The 21,401-nt window shown below is 44.3% G+C and overlaps 1 protein-coding gene across 1 annotated transcript in view; it reads right to left on the bottom strand.

The window, feature by feature from the left end:
- Slc25a26 (solute carrier family 25 member 26) overlaps positions 1-20,204 on the bottom strand; it is a 130,633-nt gene extending 110,429 nt beyond the window's left edge. The window contains exons 1-3 of the mRNA XM_051154948.1: positions 20,075-20,204; positions 11,440-11,596; positions 7,746-7,855 (exon numbers count right to left, since the gene is read on the bottom strand). Of these exons, the coding sequence (XP_051010905.1) occupies positions 7,746-7,855; positions 11,440-11,596; positions 20,075-20,107 (300 nt within the window). The 5' untranslated portion in view covers positions 20,108-20,204. The remainder of the gene's footprint in view (positions 1-7,745; positions 7,856-11,439; positions 11,597-20,074) is intronic.
- Positions 20,205-21,401: the final 1,197 nt, after the last annotated feature.

Here is a 21,401-nt window from a genome sequence, read left to right as displayed (position 1 = left end):
TGTGAGTATATGGAAAAGTCACAATTCTGACCCTCATCTATAATTTGAAAACAGATGATCCCCACATCACAAGTCCTTAAAAAATAGTCCCTGGCCATTAGTAAATGAATTCAACCATTTATTTTATATGCTACTCAGAAATAGAAGCAACAGTTCTTACTCTGCTTCCTAGCACTTGTCATGGTACCAGCTATGCACGGCACACACAAATAGCGACAATCACACAGCCACAGACCAAGGAAAATTAGTGACCAAGGCATTTAATTCATTACTTTTCCAAGAACTGTAATCTAGGCAACTAGAAAGTAGGCACTAGGGGGAAAGGCGACATTCACAAGCCAGTATTGTCTTAAAAAAAATGAGTTTGCTTCTGACAAATCTTGGGCTCAAATAAACGTAACTAAAGCTAACTTTCTTCTTCCTTTACAACTGCTGTTCTTAGTGAGAACAACTCAGGTTTCCTATTCACAACACAATGATTGGCCACATTACACTCTCACACCTCAAAATAGCTCCTTCAACTTCACCATAATCTCTGAACATCATGCTGTTACTATAAAGCTCAACTTAATTTTCTTCCATTAACTGACACGGTTCCAAAACCCAACCTTAACACACCTTCCCTTTCCTCTTGTATACAAACTAATTAACATGGCCAATGAAAGATGCCATCAGAATCATAAATCAATGCTATCTGAACCAAAGCTACACCCCGCACTGGAAAAATGAGAATCTTCAAGATGCAAAGCCTGCAAGGGTCCGAAGGGACGTAAACAGGAACGTTTTCCCAGATCCCTCAGCATCCTCAGCACATCCACATGTCTCCCACAGGTGAATAAGCACCACAGGTTTTCTCCCCACACGTAGGTGGTGCCAAGGCAGGGTGAGCCCTGTCTGTCCCCTTGCCTCCTCCTCATGCCTGTGTGCTGGGCCTAAGGTGGCTGGAACAGATCAAAAGATGGTGTCGGGTGGACTGCATCGAATCAGTAAGCTCTGCTGGAGAATTCTAGCAGGCACTCAATACACACCGGTCAACACGTGCACTGAAGGAGTGGTGTTTAGAAGCTCTTAGAGAAAGCACTCCTTTCGCTGCTGATTCCTTTTTCTCCTCTCTTGAGTTTATTGTCTTCCTCCACAGCCCCTCCTATGGCTCTGGGGACCTCTAGTTTACCATGCTCTCCTCACCCAGACAGTGATGTAGAGGGCGCAACTAGGATCACTGTTGCTCTTCTATGCAGACTGTCTAAGAGTGAAAGCCAAGCACCTTCCCAGACCATGCAGGTCCTCTGTCTGCAGTCCCTCCCCACCTAGATAGCCAGGTCACACTACTACACTCCGACCATTAGAAACTTAAAAGTGTGTGTCAAGTGCTCTCCAAAACTCTTTCCTGCTTCCACTCAACAAGCCATCACATTGTATAATGCAAGGTAATAAAATTGTGCAGTAGTTGGCATTCCTGTTAAATGATACTATAACTCCCCTTGCCACCAGAAAAGAAAAAGGTAACTACATAAGGTGAGAGAGGTTAACTGGTTCGCTACAGTGTCCCTTTCACTACCTCCGCCTCTTCCATAACATCACTGGGCTAAAGTAACTTCTCCTGATTTCACTGTTGTCTTGGATGCTTCCTGCCGCCATCTCTAACCTAGGCCTAGTTCTGGAAGCTTCTAGCCTCCACACAATCTTGTCTAGGCCTAGAATGTTTTCAGCTTCCGAGACTTATTGCTTAATAAGCTCACCCTGTTCTGGCTCAAATGCCTCTCCTAGCTGACTGATTCAATCTCACTTCTCTCTCAGCCTCTGACTGAATTGTTCTGCTTGGCCTCACACTAACTCTAGCCATCTGCTGTAATCTTCTGGCTCCTTCTCACTGTCTGGCTCGTTCTGTCTCCCATGCCTAGCTTGTTCTCTTCAGTCTCTCTGTAAAACTCTCCTGGTTAAAACTGCCTCTGAATTCTATGAGCTGAACTACCACAAAATCAACTCACTCCCTCAACCAAACTACCTGAACAGCACTGACTAGAACTCAGAGATCTGCATGTCCCTGTCTCCTGAGTGCTGGGATTAAAGGCGTGTCCACATTCCAGCCAGATCACACAGACTAGAAGGTTTTTTGATGTGATCTCTTGCCAGAGCAGCCATGTTCCGAATTAAAATTCCTCTACATCAATGTATATATCTTGAGTACATACAATAACATCCACTTTATAAGTTAAATTAGGAACAGGAGAGACGGCTATGCAAGTGTAAGGACTGGAGTTCCGATCCCATAGTCTCAACAGTCAGGAATCAGAGGCGGGATCCCTGCGGCGAGCTCTCTGCTCAGCAAGAAGCCCTCCCTCGATGGATAACACGGAGAGCTATAGATAAGGCACAGGATGGCAACTTCAGGCCTCCACACGCATGCACATACTCAGGGGTCATATGTGTATCCTCAAACATGTATACACATAGATATACATACCACATACATGCACACAAGTAAGTTATCGAAATCCATCAGGTTCAGATATTAAACATTCTATTGGATACTTTCTAAATCATCATGCCATCACCCACCCCCATCTTCTCCTTCCTTCCCTTTAGACTCTCCCTCTACCATGGACTTCCTTTTCTTAAAATTTCTGGACCACTTGGGGATACTGTGTGTCTCCTGCCCATGTTCTGTTCCTATACCTCTGTACCTATACCTAGACATGGGAGACTCTCGGCTCTAGATCCATAATGGCAGCAAAGACGGCAAAGGCAGAGAGGAAACTAAGATGAGCTGAACAAAAAGTCAATAAATAAACAAAGAAAATGTCTAAGAAAGGAATATAGAGCCCTCTGTACATTATAAAAAGGTAATAGAGATCGGGCTACTTTTACTAAACACTTTTTAAATATCATTCTATGGTTTAGAATTGCTAAGAAGAAATGGGTCTGCCTACTTCATATATGTAAAGCACTGTGTTTAAAAAAAAGGGGCGGGGGTCCCGCACACACAGGAAAGCAGTGTGAAGGTGGCCTCGAACACAGGCACACGCTCACACTGTATCAAAGAGAAAAAGCACTTATTTGATGTCAGAGAGGTTCAGGTAGGGAGCACTTCTCCCTATTCACGCTCAACTCTAAGCGGATCCCCCTGCAGCGCATAGTGAGTTCCTTCTGATGCAGGCCCAGGAGAGGAGAACCCACGCATGCGCTATGCCTCAGTTAAACAGCTGAGCAGGGGTTAGACAAGCACCACAGCTGCAGCAGGCTGGCTTGGTGATACATGCCTAGGGCCCAGCACTCAGCAGACTAGGCCAGGAAAATCAGGAGTTTAAGGCCAACCTGGCCTATACAATGACACCTTAACTTAAAAAAAAAAAGAAAAAAAAAAAGAAGATGGTTCATATATATTTATGACATTTCAACATCTATCATGAATAATTCAAAATATAAGGTTATTTTCAAGTCTTTAACTTGGAGTTGGAAGCATGGCTCAGTGGTTAAGAGCACTTGCTGGTCTTGCAGCACCCAACACCCACTTAAGAACTCATAGCCTTCTCTGAGGCCAGTTCCAGGCCATCCAACGCCCTCTTCTCAGTTCTTCAGACAGAAATATGCACATATATACATACACAAACACATGCATAAAAACACATACACATAAAGCAAAATAAATCTGTTAAAAATATGTTTTTAACTCTTCTATTACCTTGCTCAATGTTTGTTGTTGTTGTTTTGTTTTTCCTTGTATTTATTTCATTTCTTTTCTTTATTTGCGTCAGGGTCTCCTTGTGTAGCACTGGCTGGCCTCCAGCTCACAGAGATTTGCCTCCTTCTGCTTCTTACATGCTAAGATTAAAGGCGTGTGCCACCACATGCAGTGGATCTTAAAGGCTATTTCTGTACTCACACACATGTGTGCATTCGGGTTCCTGTATCAGATCCCTGGGAACTGGAGTTAAAGGCGATTGTGAGCAGCCTAACATAGGTATTGGGAAGATTCCAATCTACAGTCCTCTACAAGAATAGCAAGTGTTCATACCTGCTAAGCTATCTCACATTCATTTAAGATACTAACAGGATAAACAGAACTACTTGCATCCATCCCCACAGGGGAAAACACAGCAAACACCACCAGCATGTGCTCTGAGCATTGTAACTGAGAAAAAGGCTTCAAGTCCTCAGTGCAGTCAGCCAAGCAGATCAGCCTAACTGTGCTGTATCCAATAGGAGCCTGAAAGGACTGGTACACAGAGGGTCCAGCAGCATTTCAGTCACCAGGGGAGGGGAACCTTAATATAAAGCGCCTTTCGCCATAAGACTCTCCCACGGCATAAGCCTTTAAGAAAACACTACAGCAGGCTGCAAATGCTCACGTAACATCCTTTTACAGAAAAGCCAAGTCTATACATATAAGTATTGTTACACCTTGTAAAATAACCAGCCTGTATATAAGTGCCATCCGGAGCTCTTGTTTGCTTTGCAGAGTCCCCACTACAATCTCCAAGATCTTCATGCGTAAGCAGCCACATGGACAGCTGAACCATGGCAGGCGCTCCCTAGGTCACATTTGGTGAAGTGCTCTTAGAAGCTGCCAGAATGGTGTGTCCAAAACAAGATATATTTATCTCCTGGTTATTTCAGTCTTAAAAGGAAATGGGTTTGAAAAGCACAACCAACCAGCACCCATGCGGGGGGACCTCCAGGTCATTGTGCAAGCATTTAATTCACATGGAGCTGCTTTTGGATGCGAAGACTTTTCAATGTCCTTCCATTTCTAAAAGTAAATGAAACCAAACTCTAAGAAGCGTAAGATTCAAGAAAAGTAAAGTCTGAAACGGTTAAAGAGCATCACCACTGCTAGGTTACGGCACCCATAGCACTAAGGGAAAGCTGCCCCACCTTGTTATAGATTCTGCTTCTCACAAAGCTTGTTCTGTGTGTGATGAAATCTGGGCTGGGAAGTAATTGAGGTAGGGATTTAGAGATTTGGTATAGCAAACTCCCTAATAAAACGGCACAAATGGGACACTTCTTGCTGTAGTTACACATGAGATCTTATTTGATCGATTTCTCTGTATTCTAAATTGTAAACAGAAGGCAGAAGGCTGTGATTAGAGTCATATTGGCTCGTCATTAACACTTCATCCAGCTGCGGCTATAGCTAAGGGGAACACTTACTACCTTGGCAGCATTCTTTTCTTTCCAGGTTGTTTTTATTGTCGCCACAGCAAGGAAACTGTGGGTTTATCCAACACCAACAAAATGCAGCCCTGTTTCTAAGGAACCCGTCTGCAGCGTAACAAGCCTGGATGGAAGCAAAGGTGCTGCCTAGGAACGGAGCGCTGGCCCGGTCCCTGTCACCTAGGTTGTGCACCTCTGAGCAGTGACTGGGTTCCCAATCCTTTTATCTCACATATGAAATTGTGTTTCCCGCATCCACTTGTTTCCTTCTCTTATTTTTAGCACATTTACATGAAGCTGAAATACAGAATTTGTGGTCTGTGAAATGGAAACAAGACACTACAAACAGAAGGTGGTAATATGGACACTTGTTAAATAGCTTGACACACTGACCCTGAACTTCCCGGCAGCTTTGAATTAACTACCCAGACTATCAGCACATCAGAGGGCTTCCATAAATTCCAGAAATCTGGAAAACTTTTAAATTTTGTATTTATTCTTGAGCAATATAAACAAGTATGAAATATGATCATAGCTACCCTGAGACCTATTTCTTCCCTTCAACTCCCACATCCTCCTCAACATGTCCCCCTCCTACCTTCTGCTCTTTTTTTATAACCCACTAAGTCTAGTTAGTGCTGCCCACATAAGCACGGACATAGGACCATCCACCAGGACACGGTAACCTACCCCTGCCACATCCTCAAGAAAGGGTGATCCTCAATCCCCAGCAACTATCAAACTTCAGTAAGGATGGGGCCTGGAGATCATCTACCCCATCTGAAGTCTGGAAAGCATTATAACAAAATAAATACATTTTACTGTTACATGTTTTTAAATTATTATTAATTATGTGTCTGTGAGTATCTGTGTATGGGCTTTTGCAGGTGAGAGAAGGTGCCACAGGGGACAAAGGTGTCAAATACCTATAACTGAAGTTATATGTGACTGAGGTGCCTGACATGGGTTCTGGGAATCGAACTCAGGTCCTCAGGAAGAACAGTACACACACTTAGCACTGATCTATCTCTCTAGCCACACTCCCAGCAAATGAATTTTAAATCAAGTAGAAGTGAACACAGAGAAATGTTACACGGCCCCAAGCCCTTGATATGTGCACCCCCTGCTGGTCAGTTCGCCACCTAAGTGCCTCTGGGAGCCACGGAAATGATAAACAAGTATTGAGATGAAGGCCTTGCTGCCTGAGGAATCAAGGAAGCTAAGAGGAGCAGGGACTACGCATGTCCTAGAGCTGTGTCCTTGCTCTTAAGGATGCTTGGCTCCCGATTCTAAGGCCTGCCCCTGATCCATGTCCAACAGTCTACATAAGAATTTTAAATTAAAAGGCTCCAATTCATAAAAAATAATAATTGCAGATACCAGAAGCATTAGACCATATAGTAGTTTCTACAAATGAAGAGATGCATCACTAACGTGAAAAATGTAAAGCTATTGTTTGCCCTGCCTTATTATGCTATGTGGTCCCCAGCTGGTAGCACAGTTCAGGGAGGCTGTGGCTCCTTGAAGCAGGGGAGCCCACGGGTGACAGCAGTCTCCCAAGTGTGGACTCTGAAGGTTGCCTTGGCTAGCTGGTGAACACAGGCTCCTGCCACCATCAACTGAGCTGTCCTGCCATTCCTTCCCACAGTGATGCACTGACATTCCCTAGAACCAGGAGCCAAAAGTAAACTTTTCCTCCTTCCGAATTAACTAGACTAATATGATAGCCACATCAACACAGCCATCACTAACACGTAGCTCTATAAATTCTCTCAGTAAGCTCAAGGCAACTGAAGCAAGGCTAGCTTTCAGGTGAAATGAAATAAACGGCCATGTTCTAACTTTGCTGCCTGCTTTCACTCATCAACCACATTTTAGAAGACATAAGCCCAATGCACAGCTTATGCAACTACATTTGAAGCTGATCAATGCAACATGCAATGACAAGTTGATGGCAAAGCTAAGGGTATAGCTTAGCGGTAGGTGCTACAGGCAAGACTCTGGATTCATGCTGGGGTGGGGAGTTAAAGGAGACGGATCATTCAGTTAAAGACTTGCCCCACCACAGGCCTGGGGAACCTGAGTTTGATCCCAAGCGCCCATGGAAAATGCCAAGCCCAGTGTTCCAGGGGAAGAGACTCCCAACTCTCTGGATTTCATCGGCAGTGACAGAATAGCCAGTGTCTGGCCACAGTGCCTGCCCCTGCACGCAACTCCTGGTCATAGCCACAGCTGCTATTTCACTTTGCCTTAGTTTCTCTGTGACTAACTACCTGAAACTATGCCGTAGAAGCTATTAGGGAAAAATTAGTTCCAACTCAGCTACACTAATACAAATACCACCAACCAACCTTACATGGACACCTTTGCTCACCGCTTTAATTCCATCTATATAGTGATGTCTTAGGGCTGTCTCTTATTATAGCACACAATGGACTTTTCTTACATCCTAAGTCATGATTAATCCATTCATATTTATTGGAATTTTAACACTTTTATAATTAAAAAAAATAAATTTTAAAAATTTCAAACATGAAACAAAAACAGCATTTCTGAAATATTTTGCACACACAAAGCCCACTGCTTACCACTTCTCCTGCAGAGGCAGCCAGCATGTGCTTCATGGGCCTGAAGTGTGAAGCTGAGTCTGTGTGCAGCAAGCATTTCACATATTCATAGGTGAGAAAAAATGCAGCAGCTGAAATGTAAAAGCAAAGTGTCCTTAAGTGTAAACAAACAAACAAACAAAAAAAAAACCTCACCTACTAAGGAATGTCTTTCAAAAGCTGTGACGATCATTATTAAATTATGAGGTAAGAAGTGCTAAGTGCATGCCCTTCCTGCCCTCTTACAGAACTTACCGAATCTGGACTACATGATTAACCTTGGACTTTGAAAAATGCACAAGACATGATCCTATCCAAAGTACACCTAATAGGTAGCCTGGCACCGCCTCACTTCACTGATGAGGGACTTACAATTTCCTAGCAAACTTTTCAGAAGGGACTTTGGGCTTTGCAGACTCAAAACATCATTTCACAGACTCCTAAAAGCAAGCAGCTGTGCTGGGATATGAGGTAAGACGCATACCTTAAGTGAAATGCCATCCTGCTGGTTATGCAAAATAACCACGCTACCCTTCCCTACTTCACTCCGTCTTTATAAACATCAGCTATTTTATTAAAACTGCAAGTCAGTGCCAGGCTTGGCAGTTGCACACCTTTAATCCCAGCACACTGGAGGTGGGGGCAGGCTGATCTCTGAGTTTGAAGCCAGTCTGGTCTACTGAGCAAGTTCCGGGCTAGCCAGGGCTACACAGAGAGACCCTGCCTTGGGGTCAATAGGAATCTACCTTTCCTGCTGTAAAGTCATCAGAGCTGCACAGGAGGCTTTAAAACTTTCTGTGTTCCCCCCCTCTTACATAGGAGATCAGGCACAGAGAAAAAAGGGACAACAAATTCATCTTATGAAAGACATGAGAGCACTAAACACCCAGAAAACAACTTGACAGTGGAAACCATTTCCCAAAGCCACCCAGTGTGTAAAGGGTGCTCACATGAGTGATTAAAAACACAACAGCTGTAAGTAGCTGCATGCAGTTATTCCCACATGTGCTTCCTCACACTGCTCCCCCCCCCCATGTTGGTCATTTATAGCTACTTTTATGAAGTAGAAATGTAAGTTCCAGCCCCTGCCAAACAGGTAGCATACAAAAAGGCTCTCTAGCTGGAAAAGATGGCACAGTACAGCTCTAAGAGAAGCTCTGAGCAAAGAAAGGAGCTGGCCTAGCTATGACCACAGCTACACACAAAACCCCAGGCTAGCGCTTCTTCTGATATGCTCTTTTTGAAAGAGGGAATGGGCTTTTTAAAGGTCTCCCTTTCCCTCTCAAACCTTCACTGGCTCTGCTGGCTCTGCTCTCAAAACTGTCCACAGCTACTGGTTATAGTGGGTTCTGCACTCAGAGTAGACAGAGCCTTAACCAATAACAAAAGACCAATGTTTCCACAAATCAAAGTTGGATTCATTCAAAATGTATATAAAACCCCATTTCTAAAAGGCTGTGCTCTGACTTTGCCTCCTACACTTTATAATATAAAAGGCAATTTGGACATAACCTTCCCAGAGACAAGACAGGTACACAAACATGTGTACATGCTCATGAGAGAGAGAGAGAGAGTGTGTGTGTGTGTGTGTATGAGAGAGAGAGAGAGAGAGAGAGAGAGAGAGACAGAGAGAGAGAGAGAGAGAGAGAGAGAGAGAATTCAAGTTCAGAATCACATTGTGCATGTAATGCCTTGGTGAAGAACATAAGACAGTCCTGGGAGTTAATTACAGCATCATGGAGCATGTACACCACCAGTGATGTCACACCTGCCTGAATCCTTGCCCCAACATGAGAGTGATCTAAAGAACCACGAAAGACACAAAAACCGGTGACCCAAAGCTGTGAGCACAGGGCAGATTCCTTTGCTGTTCTCCTGCTCAATGGTCCTTAAACTTGTCTACAGAAGGGGCTCTCCTTGGGGTTCTTTTTAAATCACCAGTGTCCTGGACAGAGCTGAGATTAATTAAGCCACAATCTCTGCAGGCAGGCCACTGGGATCAGTGATGCTAAGCTCTTTGTTGACTTATGTCTACTTGGGACAACCCTATGCCTTTGCCCATACTTAGAAACATGCAGTATGAAAAGCGGGGGTTCAACAACAGTTCATTAGCTAATATTCAAAGAACTAAGACAGACTAAGAGTCAAGGGTAACCCCGATAGTGACTCCTAGAGCATGGGGGACAAGGTAAAGGGACAACAAAAGGATGGAAAGACTCCTCTTTCTCTGCACTATGTGAAGGCTATGTTCAAAGACTGGACATTTATGCACCAGGTTAACATACTCATCCGTTACCCTGGAAAGAGAGAAACTGAACCCCAGGATTTAAGAAGCCCCTAGACCCATGGTTTTGTAGACGCATGCTGTGTGTCATTTTTGCTAGTTGCCTTAGTTTACTTCTGAGCATCAGAAGCATCCATCACGGACTGGGAGATGGGAAATGGATACAGCTCAAGAGAGCACTGCCTGCTTCGCATGTGCAAGGTCCTGGACTCCATCCAAGAGTAAAATAAAGCATCCATCGGTAAACAACTAAAGTCAGGTAAGTTACTGGAAATAGATATACTCAAAAGTAGATTAAATGAAAACACATCATCCTGATTACCAAATGAAAGCACCGAAAGTCAGGACACTTTAAAACCCAAACAACAGGCATCAGCTGTGGAGTATCCAGGACAAAATGGCAAAGCACCTGCCTCATCTAAGAGTAATTTAAGATAAGCAATGCCTCTCTGTTGCACCTGCTTACATCCCAAAGCCATGATCATCAAACCAGCTTCATGCTGGGGTCACCTGGTAGGGCCTTCAACACTCCTTTATAGAGCTGCCCAAGAATTCTCATGCGCAGATGAGGTTAGAAACCACTGAGCTAAGGAATCATGATTTTAAAAAGCAACATTTTAAAGATTCTAACTGGGGGGTTTTAACAGCAAAAATGTTTTTAAAAGATTATTTTTTTTGTTCCTTTTTTCCTCATATGAACATCCTAGAATGGAATCTACAACACTCTGCATTCTGTTTAAAAATAATCAAAGAACTGTTATTTTTTACATAACTGTGTTTCTCAATTTCTCTCTTAACCTGGCTATCTCACAAATAATTGAGACTCTTATATTATTTAAACAAGCTTCACAGGACAAGAACTGAGCAGTTATTAATCTAGTTTTAACCGTCTAAGCTAATTTGGTTTCCTCCCAGCTTATATCCCAGAGATATTTGCACTGTGTACCTTTCCTTGCTGAGCTCTCTCTCCTGGTCCCTCCTGGACATTTGCCTGGGTCTGAATCCCCTACGTCCTCCCCTCACTCCCCCTCCCATGGCTGGAAGGAAGTCCAGCCCTATTCCTTACCCTGCTCAGTGAGTGGCTGTAAACTGCTTCATTAGCATATCAGGGCACAACTGTGGAGCAGTGTTTACACAACACTGAGATAGGAGATTCTCAGAACAAGGACTGCAACCAGATATGGGGGATACAGCAATTGAATACAATAACCTCATTCATTCATTCAATGAATACAATTGAATACAATAACCTCATGCCCACAAAGAACAAAAAATAAATTCAGAAGATCAGCTGTAACACATAAGGAATTTTATGTAGATAATATCTTATACTAATCTGAAAATAAATCCATTATCTTGGCTTCTGAGCCATGTGACTATTAACACCCTTACCATTAGGAAAGGATCCAACAGCTGTAGAAGGGACACCAGCATATATTCCACGAAAACCACCAGCCTTGCTAAATCCTTGGGGACTCTGCAGCCTTGTCTTAATAGTATCCAAAGGAAATAATATCAAGTCAACGGAGGCACCTGCTACCCCTCCAGCCTGTGGAAAAGGAGGGGGAAGAGAAAAGAGAAAGTGAGCTCTCAGCCATGTAGGGACAGGGGAAAGTAGTCTTTTCTTCTGTTTCTCCCATGCAGGACTGGGGCTGTGAACATCTATCTGCCCATGCTAGGCAAGGACTCTTCTCTGGACCTACGTCCCCAGCCCGCGGGAAGTCTTTAAACAGACACCTCACATCTTTCAGTCCACAAATTCCTCTGCAATGACACCAGTGAACTTTAACAATGACCACCACAGCAAGCGATCCCTAAAGGTGCAGGAGTGGCACTCTGTCTTGGTGGTAACCACCTCCTGTCTAATTGGACTCAAGGCCCCACTCAGCAGGAAGAGCATCGTGCCTGGTACTAGAGACCTAACCAACTACCTGGGCCTAGCGAGGTCATGAATCTTACAAGAGTGCCTGCTACGTCACTTTATTAGACCAGCATTAACTCCTATCTGCACTCTAAGATGCAGAAGTGACGATTCTAAGATAGTCACAGGTAAAGGTAGCTGTCACCTCTCACTAAAGAAGTTTCACTCCACAGCAAATGGAGATCATTTCTGAAAACCACAATAGGTCATATGCAGAAATCAATGGGTCATGGGAAGCCTGGCCCCAACTGACACTTTAAAGACTATGAAGTGAAATGACCTATAAAGATGTCACCAAAGGGATTGTCGGGAAAGCACTGCAAATGGCACTAGAATGACTAGGCCAGGTGCAGTGGCATGCACCCACTCACTCCAGGACCAGCAGTGGGAAGCTTATCAGAGGCGAAGTCACAAAGGAATAAGAAAGAGAAACAAGAGACAGGAATGTGTGGTTCTTTGTGGAGACAGGGTGACTGAATGCATCATCCTACGAGAGGCTCACCGAAACATTGGAGCTGAGCCACTGGCTGACATCCTTGTTACTTTTTTTATTTTAAAGGATTTTTAAGCAGTTCAGCAAGTAAATATTCTGCTCTCCATTTCTCAGAACACAGAACAAAATCTGATGAGAACATGTGATACACACAGACTCTTTAAAAACAAGCCGCACTGTAATTTTTGCTTTAATCTTCAGCAAGTTCAGAGAGGCGCTGGCTATCAGGTGGTAAGCTTTAATCAATGAATTATTCTCTGAATGTAGGGCTGCAGTGCAGGCATTGATTCTCAAAACCTTTTCTCATCACAGTTCTTATCTTCTGATGATAAAATGACCAGATACAATCTAGTGATCTAGTGGAACAGGAAGCAAAAGTGAAAAGCATGTGTGAATTTCAAGCTTCTATAACAGAGATGTCATTTAACTTTATCAAGATGAAAAACAGAGAATCTAAGAGTATCTGTCGAGCCACACAATATAGTTAACATTTAAGCAAAACCTCTATGGAATGCGTGCAATTTCACAGGAACTCTGTGCTGAACCACAGCCAACACCAGCTGCATTATAAGAGACACTATTAGATTCCCTTGTTCTTTCAGTTTGCCTGATCGTTTGCCAAAGGGCTATTGGGCAATTGACTAAGCTCAAGACTTAGAGTGGCTTATGCTGAAAAAAGGTGTAAATTCAAAACAAGACAAAATGGGGTGGGAGCAGAAAACTCAAAAGCTGTGCACAACCAATCAACTAACCAAGACCTCAAACCTTTAAGTGTAGAACAACAATGCTCTGCCTCAAGTCAGCAACTGGAAAAGGTCCCGGCATGCTCCAGGGGAAAGGACTGGTGTAAGAGGTCCCGGCATGCTCCAGGGGAAAGGATTGGTGTGAGAGGTCCCAGCACACTACAGGGGAAAGGATTGGTGTGAGAGGTGCCGGCATGCTACAGGGGAAAGGATTGGTGTTTTGAAATTATGCAACTATTGCTTAGAAGTTGTTCTAGAAAGTGGCAAGGTCAAGACTGTATGCTACCACATCTTTTTCTTAAAAGGAAGCTGGCTGGACAGCAATGTGAAAACCACCACCTCTCTCTTTTCAGCACAAAACCTAAAACACCTGTGTGATGTAAGCAAGCCCAACACTGGCCACCAGCCAAAAGGATAAGGAGGCAAGCCAGAACACCAGCATGGCTTCTCGGGGAACCACTCCTCCTGATGATTTTGGCTGACTGTATATTCAAGGGGCCACCAGTGATCTGCCAGCTATTTCCTCATGTCACAACTGCTTGTCCCTGCTTCCTATACCCTGGTTTCCTCTCTCAATGGCCACTCATTTTCCCTGCAGGACTCTAGCCACCCCCTCCCCCCTCCCCATACTAAAGACAGGAACATCAGGGTAAACGGCCAACTTCATCTGGCAGTCTCCACTCTAGCCATCTGCCAATCCCCGGCAGCCCAGAGGATTCAAAGCAAAGCCTGGCCCTGCCTTTCCACTCCCAGATCTGGCTTTCTTCCTTTCAAGCAAGCCCTACAGGGCTCACCCTCATCCTTCACTTTTGAGCCTAGATTCTCTTGTTTCTAGACAATAATTAAATGTCAATTTTGCTGCAGTTCTGAGGACTGAATCCAGGACCCTACATACACTAGGTAAATGTTCTACCACTCAGCCACACCCTCAGCCAAATTATTAAGGATACAGTTGGTCATATCATACCATTTGTTTATATCTACCCCAGTAGATTATAAAATCTGTAGTTTGCTTATGAATACATTCTTAGCATCAGCACATGAAAGCACTCAACATCTACAATAAAAAGATGTTATTCATATTTTAGCAGGTACAACCTATAAAAAATATATCACATTTTAAAAATAGCAAAAGGCAAAACCAATCGACACCACATCCTCTGAAAAAATAAAATAAAATAAAAAACAATTCAAGCAAGCCAGGACAGTGGTGCATGCCTGTAATTCCAGCTACTTGAGAGGCTGAGGCAGGGAGATCGTTTCAGTTTGAGAGTCAGAGATCACTAGAAAATACAGTAAGACCCCCATCTGTAAAATAAGAAGGAAAGAAAAGAAGTAAAAATGCAAATGATCACCAGGCAGTGGTGGCACACACCTTTTATCCCAGCACTTGGGAGGCAGAGGTAGGTGGATCTTTGTGAGTTCAAGGCCAGCCTGTTCTACAAAGCGAGTCCAGGACAGCCAAGGCTACACAGAGAGGCCCTATCATGAAAACCTCTCAAAAAACAAAAACAAAAACAAAACAAATGACCAACAAAATGAGAAAACACATCCTCATACTGATGATGAAATAGAAAATAAAATTGAAATTAATTAGAAAAGATTTAAATATGAATTTACAGACACTATTAACAGAAACAATCTACTTGAAGACAAATTAGCAAAATAAATTTTTTAAATTATACCTTTGACTCGGTTACTTTATTCCTCATTATTTCTTCCATAGGTATAAATTCTCAATTATACAAGAATGTTTTATGCAGCAATAGTTGCAAAAGCAAAAGCAGGCAGATCTCTATGAGTTCAAGGCCAGCCAGGGCTACATAGAGAGACTGTCTCAAATAAGTAAAGAGGGAGTTTGGGGAGACTGCACAAGGTCTTGGGGAGATAGCGGAGTTGGTAAAGGGCCTAGTGTACTAGGTAAAGCATGAGGACCAGAACTTCAGTCTCCAGAACCCAGGTAGAATGCTGGGTGTGGTGGCTTACTGTTTTGAGAATTTCCTCTGTGACAGAGACTAGGCAATGTCTAGCTACCCTGCCCCAGTCTTAGCTCCTAGTGGCAAACCCAAGTCCAGTTCCAGCAAAGCTCCCTCTAGGAAATTGATGTGTTTATCGGGCTTACTTACAGAATATGGATGAGCTCATGGGGGGGTGGGGTCACCAGAAGAGCATGGAGGACCTCCAAGCAGGTGCACTGAAAGTCTACTCTGCATGGATGGCGGCTTCTGCAGAGATGGAGTGCCCCGTCTACTCTTCTCCAGCCAATATACTCTAGCAGCTGGGCTAGCCCTTCCTGGAAGCCATTAGCAATTAGGGCAGCTTGCATACAACTAAAAGGATTGGCTAGATACTCAGGTGAGAAAGCCAAGACCTTCCTACCTGGCTCCTTCTATGATGGAATGCCAAGAATCATGATGCCCAGCTGTGATGCTAGTCGGCCAGCAGGCACAGCTGAACTCAAGATGGCAGCAGTCTGGTACCACGTGTAACTCCAGCCTCCAGTATTGGAGAGAAGCAGGAGGATCCCCAGGACTTGCTGGCTGCCAGCCTAGCTGCACCCTAAGTCCCAGTAAGAGATTCTCTCTCAAAAAGCAAGGTGGATGTTTAGTTTGCTTTCTACTGCTATGATAAAACACCACGACCAAAAGCTACTTGGAGAGGAAAGGCTTTATCCTGCTTACAAGCCACAGTCCTCTACTGAGGGAAGGAGGGCAGGAACTGAAGCAGGAATCTGCAGGCAGGAGAGGAGGCAGAGCCTATGGACAAGTGTGTCTTACTGGCTTGTTCTCCGTGACTCAAGCAGCTTGCTTTTTATACCACCCAGGACTGTGTGCTCAGGAATGGCACCACCCACAGTGGGCTGGGCCCTCTCACATCAATCATTAATCAAGAACATGCCCTGCCTCCAAAGACTGGCCTACAGACCAATCTGGTGGAGGCATTTTCTTTTGGTTTGTTTTGTTTTGAGACAAAGTCTCACTAGGCAGCCTTAGCTAGCTTGGAACTCACAGAGATCCATCCACCTGTCTCTGCCACCAGGTCTGGCCTAGAGGAATTACCTCAATGGATGTTCTCTCTTCCCAGATGACCCAAGCTTATATTGAGTTGACAAAACCTAACAAAACTGTGGGCAACTCTTGAGGAACAACAGTGGAGGCTGACCTCTGGACCACAAACATAAACATCCAAACACACACACACACACACACACACACACACGTCGATCTGTGCCTCTCCTAGCAGAGAAACACACATCATGCTCTTAATTTTATCAAGTAAGTAACACTACAGTTCATACTGTACACTGAGGACGTACAACCCTGTGTGAACCCAAGTCTAGAAGCAAGCACACAGGTGGCTAGAAGTGAAATGCCTCCCTGGATTAGGGTTTGTGGTTAAGTATTATTACTGTTTTTTATTACTCACAGGAATATTACAGCATAGGTAAAAGCCATTCAACATGAATATGCTTAGCCCTTCAAAACCTCCTCAATCCCCTGGCTGCCCTTGATAGGCACTAGGCAAAGAGAAAGTGAGAGTATGTGCTCATGGACCCTTGCTCCCTCTTCTCCACTGGCAACCTGTGCACTCCCGCAGAACCTGGAGCACCACCCACCCCAACTACTATGGTTCCCAAACACGTCCTTCTCCTGTCTCTGCTTCAGCTTAGGGTTTCCTCTCCGTCTGAAATTCCCTTCTTACCCAACATATTCCCAGAAGACCAGTTTTCCCATTCACTCTCTTTTCCCCTTCCAACCCCACAGACACACGCATATCCCTGCCAAAATCTCGTCTGCTGGCTTAGCAGCAACCAAATGCTATAATCCTCATAAAGCCGTTCCCAACCTTCCAGTTAGAGTAGAAGCTACCTCCTCCACTCCTCTCACAATCGTGTTTACATTGGCCTTTAAAGCAACCATCTTGGGATAATGCAAGATTCTTCAGAGAACAAGTCAGGTCAGTCACCTTCAACTTGCTAGACAGATAGCTGACCCAGCACCTCTGACACTGCAGGGCTTCCCCAACCCAACAGTAAGGGGATAACATCTCCTGGAATTTCCCAATCACAGTGATACTTGTATTCTGGGACGCTTATCCAGAACCCTCCTTTTTGTCAGCCCCTCCTGACATAGGAGGACTGTAGGGTTCAGTCTGTTTAACGAGGCTGATCTTAAGATTGCAAAAGAAGCTGAAGAATTGAGCTTGACTATTCTTCCATTTCCTGAGGAATTCTCTCAGGTTAAATCACTACCTAGGAACACAGGTTTATTTGTTAGCAGACAGAGCTAGCTCAAGCTCAACTTCTTGGAAGAACCTTGGGACTTCTTAGGAAACTATTTTCTTTCTGTCTATTCATGTGCAAAAAGAGTACCATGTGCTTCAAGAGCTTTGAGGATAAATAATATTGAATGAAAATTAAATACAATTAAGTGTATTGTACATTGTATGCTACAGTGTGTCTAACTACAGCGTTTCCAGCTACAGCATGTCCAGCTACAGCGTGTCTAACTACAGCATGCCCAGCTACAGTGTATCTAGCATGCAGAAAAGCTGGAGTTCTTTCTTGACCCACAAAACAGTTGGGGGAGTAGGGGAAGTAAAGAGTGGGCAGGAGAAATAAAATGAAGGAAGAAATATAAAATATATAATGTACATATATTAAAAAACTATACAAAATATAAATTGTAACACAGAGGTGGTAGAGCACTTACCCAGCATGCACGAAGCCCTAGGCTAATCTCCATTGCTGGGAAAAATAAAGTATTGTTTTGTTTTGCTTTTTACGAAGGAAATACATACAATTCAATGAACCTGTTTTAGTCATGTGTTTGTATGTGGTATGCATTTGTGAGTGCATATTTGCATGCGTGTGTGTGTGTGTGTGTGTGTGTGTGTGTGTGTGTGTGTGTGTGTACAGGTAGGTATGTGAAAGCCCCACCTTGAGTCAGAAGTCTTCCACATCATCTCTCTTCTTTATTCACTGTGGTAGGGTTCCTCAGTTGAACCCAGAGATCATCAAAAGGCTAGTCAGGCTAGCCAGCCTGCTCCAGGGACCCCTTGTCTCCACTCACTGACCTACCTTGAGCCTCTACCAAACAATGAAAAAGACTATACTTTTCTATATGTTCATTTTATGAATGGTTTTTACGGGATGGGTATCTTGCCTATGTGGATGTCTGTGCACCAACACTCATGCCTGGTGCCCAGAACGCAGAAAAAGGCAGAAGATCTGCTGGAACTTCAGCTACTGACAGCTGTAATTGTTCTGCAGGTGCTGAGACCAAAACCAGCAGGTGCTCTTACTGTTACGTCATCTCTAGTCCCTCTGTGTGTTCATTCTTAAGTCAGTCTTGTTAACTGCAGCCCTCACCCATTTCTGAAACCACTACTGTTGCTGACCTGAGAAGTCAGGAAGCAGCTAAGAATACAGACTCCACCACTGAGCTACCTAGAATGAAGCCTAAGCTCCAAACTAGAGTCATCTGGGAAAAGAGAAACTCAATTGAGAAAATGCCTCCATCAGACTGGCCGGTAGGCAAGTCTATAGAGCATTTTTTAAAACATCAATGATGATGTGGAAGGGCCCAGCCCACTGTGGGCGGTGCTACCCCTGGGCAGGTAGTCCTGGGTGGTATAAGACAGTAGAGCAACAAGCCTGTAAGCAGCATTCCTCGACGGTCTCAGCTTCAGTTCCTACCTTAGTTCCCTCAACCCTGGGCTATGACCAGGACATGTGTGCCAAAGAAACCCTTCCCTCCCCTAAGCTGGTTTTGGTCAGTGTTTTATCACAACAGAAATCAAACTAGAACATTGCGATAATACTTCAGTTGTTTGTGAGAACCAAATTGAATAACATGGAAAGCACATAGCTCATTTCAGAGAACCGTTATTTTTCATTGACAAAACTACTGTTGTCTCACCTACTAAAAGAGAAAGCTCCCTGAAGTAATATATTTCTTTATATCTCAGTATTCTGGCTTAAACAAGTTTCAACAAATCTAAGCAATGACCACCACCACCCCAAAATCTGGCTAAAACACCCCTCTCTTTCACCTATTCCAATAATACCCTGAATCTAGCGCACCTGTCATTTACCCCAACAGTCCCTTCAGCGCTGTCTCCAACACCTGACTCTTGTGACCAGGGTTTTCTTGTTTGCCACTATAGCTCCAACCTCTTACTCAGAACATTAGCTACTTCTGTAACCAAATGCCTCTGGGTTTCTATTTGATCTTGCAGGAGCATTTTAAAAATTAAGGTATTTCTAGTCCGCTTCTGTCCTCCCCTCCACAATAAAATCATGGTCAGCCCGGCTGTCTTGCATTTGCTGAGGCTATTATTTGCTGCTAGACCTGCTGTTACAGGCCCCTCAAAGAGCACTGGCTCTCATAATTCAACGGAATTAAGCAATCTATTGACTCCACAACACAACCATTTATGCTCAGTATTTCTTCAAAGCCTAAACTTGGAACAAACTAAGCAAATTACTATGGCCTAAATGTGTAGATACTGCAAAAAGGCAAGCTGGTGTCTTGGATGGGTCATGAGTGTTTTTTCCTTAATAGTGTTTACTTATATGTTTCTTTAATTCCCAAGTTCTGAGTGAATGTGGTATATAAGAGAAGCTCTTTTGCCTTGAGTAAAAAATACAATGAGTCAAGCATTCCTCGTCTCCCCTGAATGCCCGGCAGGACCCACCTGGTCTTGAGAACAGGCTCCCCAGATACCCCTAGGCTTGCTCCTAGACCTAGCTGACAAGTGACCCGAGGACCGACCACTGCGCAAACCCGGAAGAAAGCGCCAGGGCAGAGACGCCGCCACGGCTCCCATGGAGCCTATGCCCAGCAGCTCACCCCGCCCTGCACTCACCACCAGCGAGGCCGTGAAATCCGGCGCATTCATCGTCCTACCGACCTCGCCGAGGCTAAGATCAAAGGCTGAGCAAAAGCAGGTGCTGACCCAAGTAGCTGGACGCCGCCATGTTGGGGCGGGATATGGAGCAACTACTTCCGGAACAGGTCTCGTGACGTCACGCCACAACAACTGCACGTGCGTCGCCGGGTTCCCTTAGCAGAGCCGTTTCGGGAGAAGAAAGGGGTCTGGGTGTCTTTTTACCGCCCTTCCGCAGCCCGGACGTGTTTTGCTAGGTAAGAACACAAGCCAGTGACGCCGGCTGGGATCTACGGGAAGAGCCCGGAAGAGAGCCCAGAGAAGCATGGCTGGCTGGAGGAAGAACTGGGAACCGGCGGCACAGCCTGCTACTGAAGCCAGCGGCGTGATTTTCTCCTCGCACTCCAAATCGGTTATTCCTTCGCGTTATCTGTGCACGTTCTGTCTGAATTCCTGTTGATCCAGTATCAGAAAAGTTGTTATGCAAAACTACGCATTCTTTATCAAAAAAGTAGCACACTCAATTTCTACTGATATTTACTTCCCATTAAATTATCTTACTTAGAGTAGGACTGTGGTCACTAGAGGCTAGGAAGAGAAGAAGGGTGGAGGTAGCTACCATCAAAATGTAATTAGATAGGACCAATGAGATCGCTTAGTAGGGAAAGGTGCTTGCCACCAACTCTGGAGGTGGCTACTAACAAAATGCTATTAGATCTTGCCAGAGAGATGGTTCAGCAGAGAAGGGCTGTTGCCACCAACCCTGAGACACCTCAGGGCACTCTCCAGGACCCATGTGGTGAAATTGACAACCAACTCCCACAAGCTGTCACCTAATCTCTACACCTGCCCCATGGGGCGCATACTCGCTCACAATAATATTTACTATATATCATGCATTTTATATATTAATATGTTATTACATATTTGGACAACTAAATATAATTTTAAAACTTAAAAATAATAATAGCGAGTGTAATTCAATGGAAGACTATATGCAAGGCCCTCAGGTAGATGGGGGAAGGCAGAAAGAATAAGTACTACTGCTCTGCAATACGCTAGGATTGACACTTTACAACAGTTCATACACACACACATACACTGTGTTTATTTCAGTTTGAGTTTTATGGGGCATAGGCTCTCACTGTAACCACGATGGGCTAGAAGTCACTATGTAGCCCTGGGTGGCCTCAAACTCAAAACAGTTCTCCTGCCTCTGCCTCCTGAATGCTGGGGTCACAGACGTGGGCCATTACACCTGGATAATAACTTAGTGGGTTTCCCCCCCCCAGGGCCTTGAACATGC

This window comes from Acomys russatus, chromosome 13 (genome assembly GCF_903995435.1).
Source record: "Acomys russatus chromosome 13, mAcoRus1.1, whole genome shotgun sequence".
In the NCBI taxonomy this organism is placed as follows: Eukaryota; Metazoa; Chordata; class Mammalia; order Rodentia; family Muridae; genus Acomys; species Acomys russatus.
This window is presented reverse-complemented; position numbering and strand designations above follow the sequence as displayed.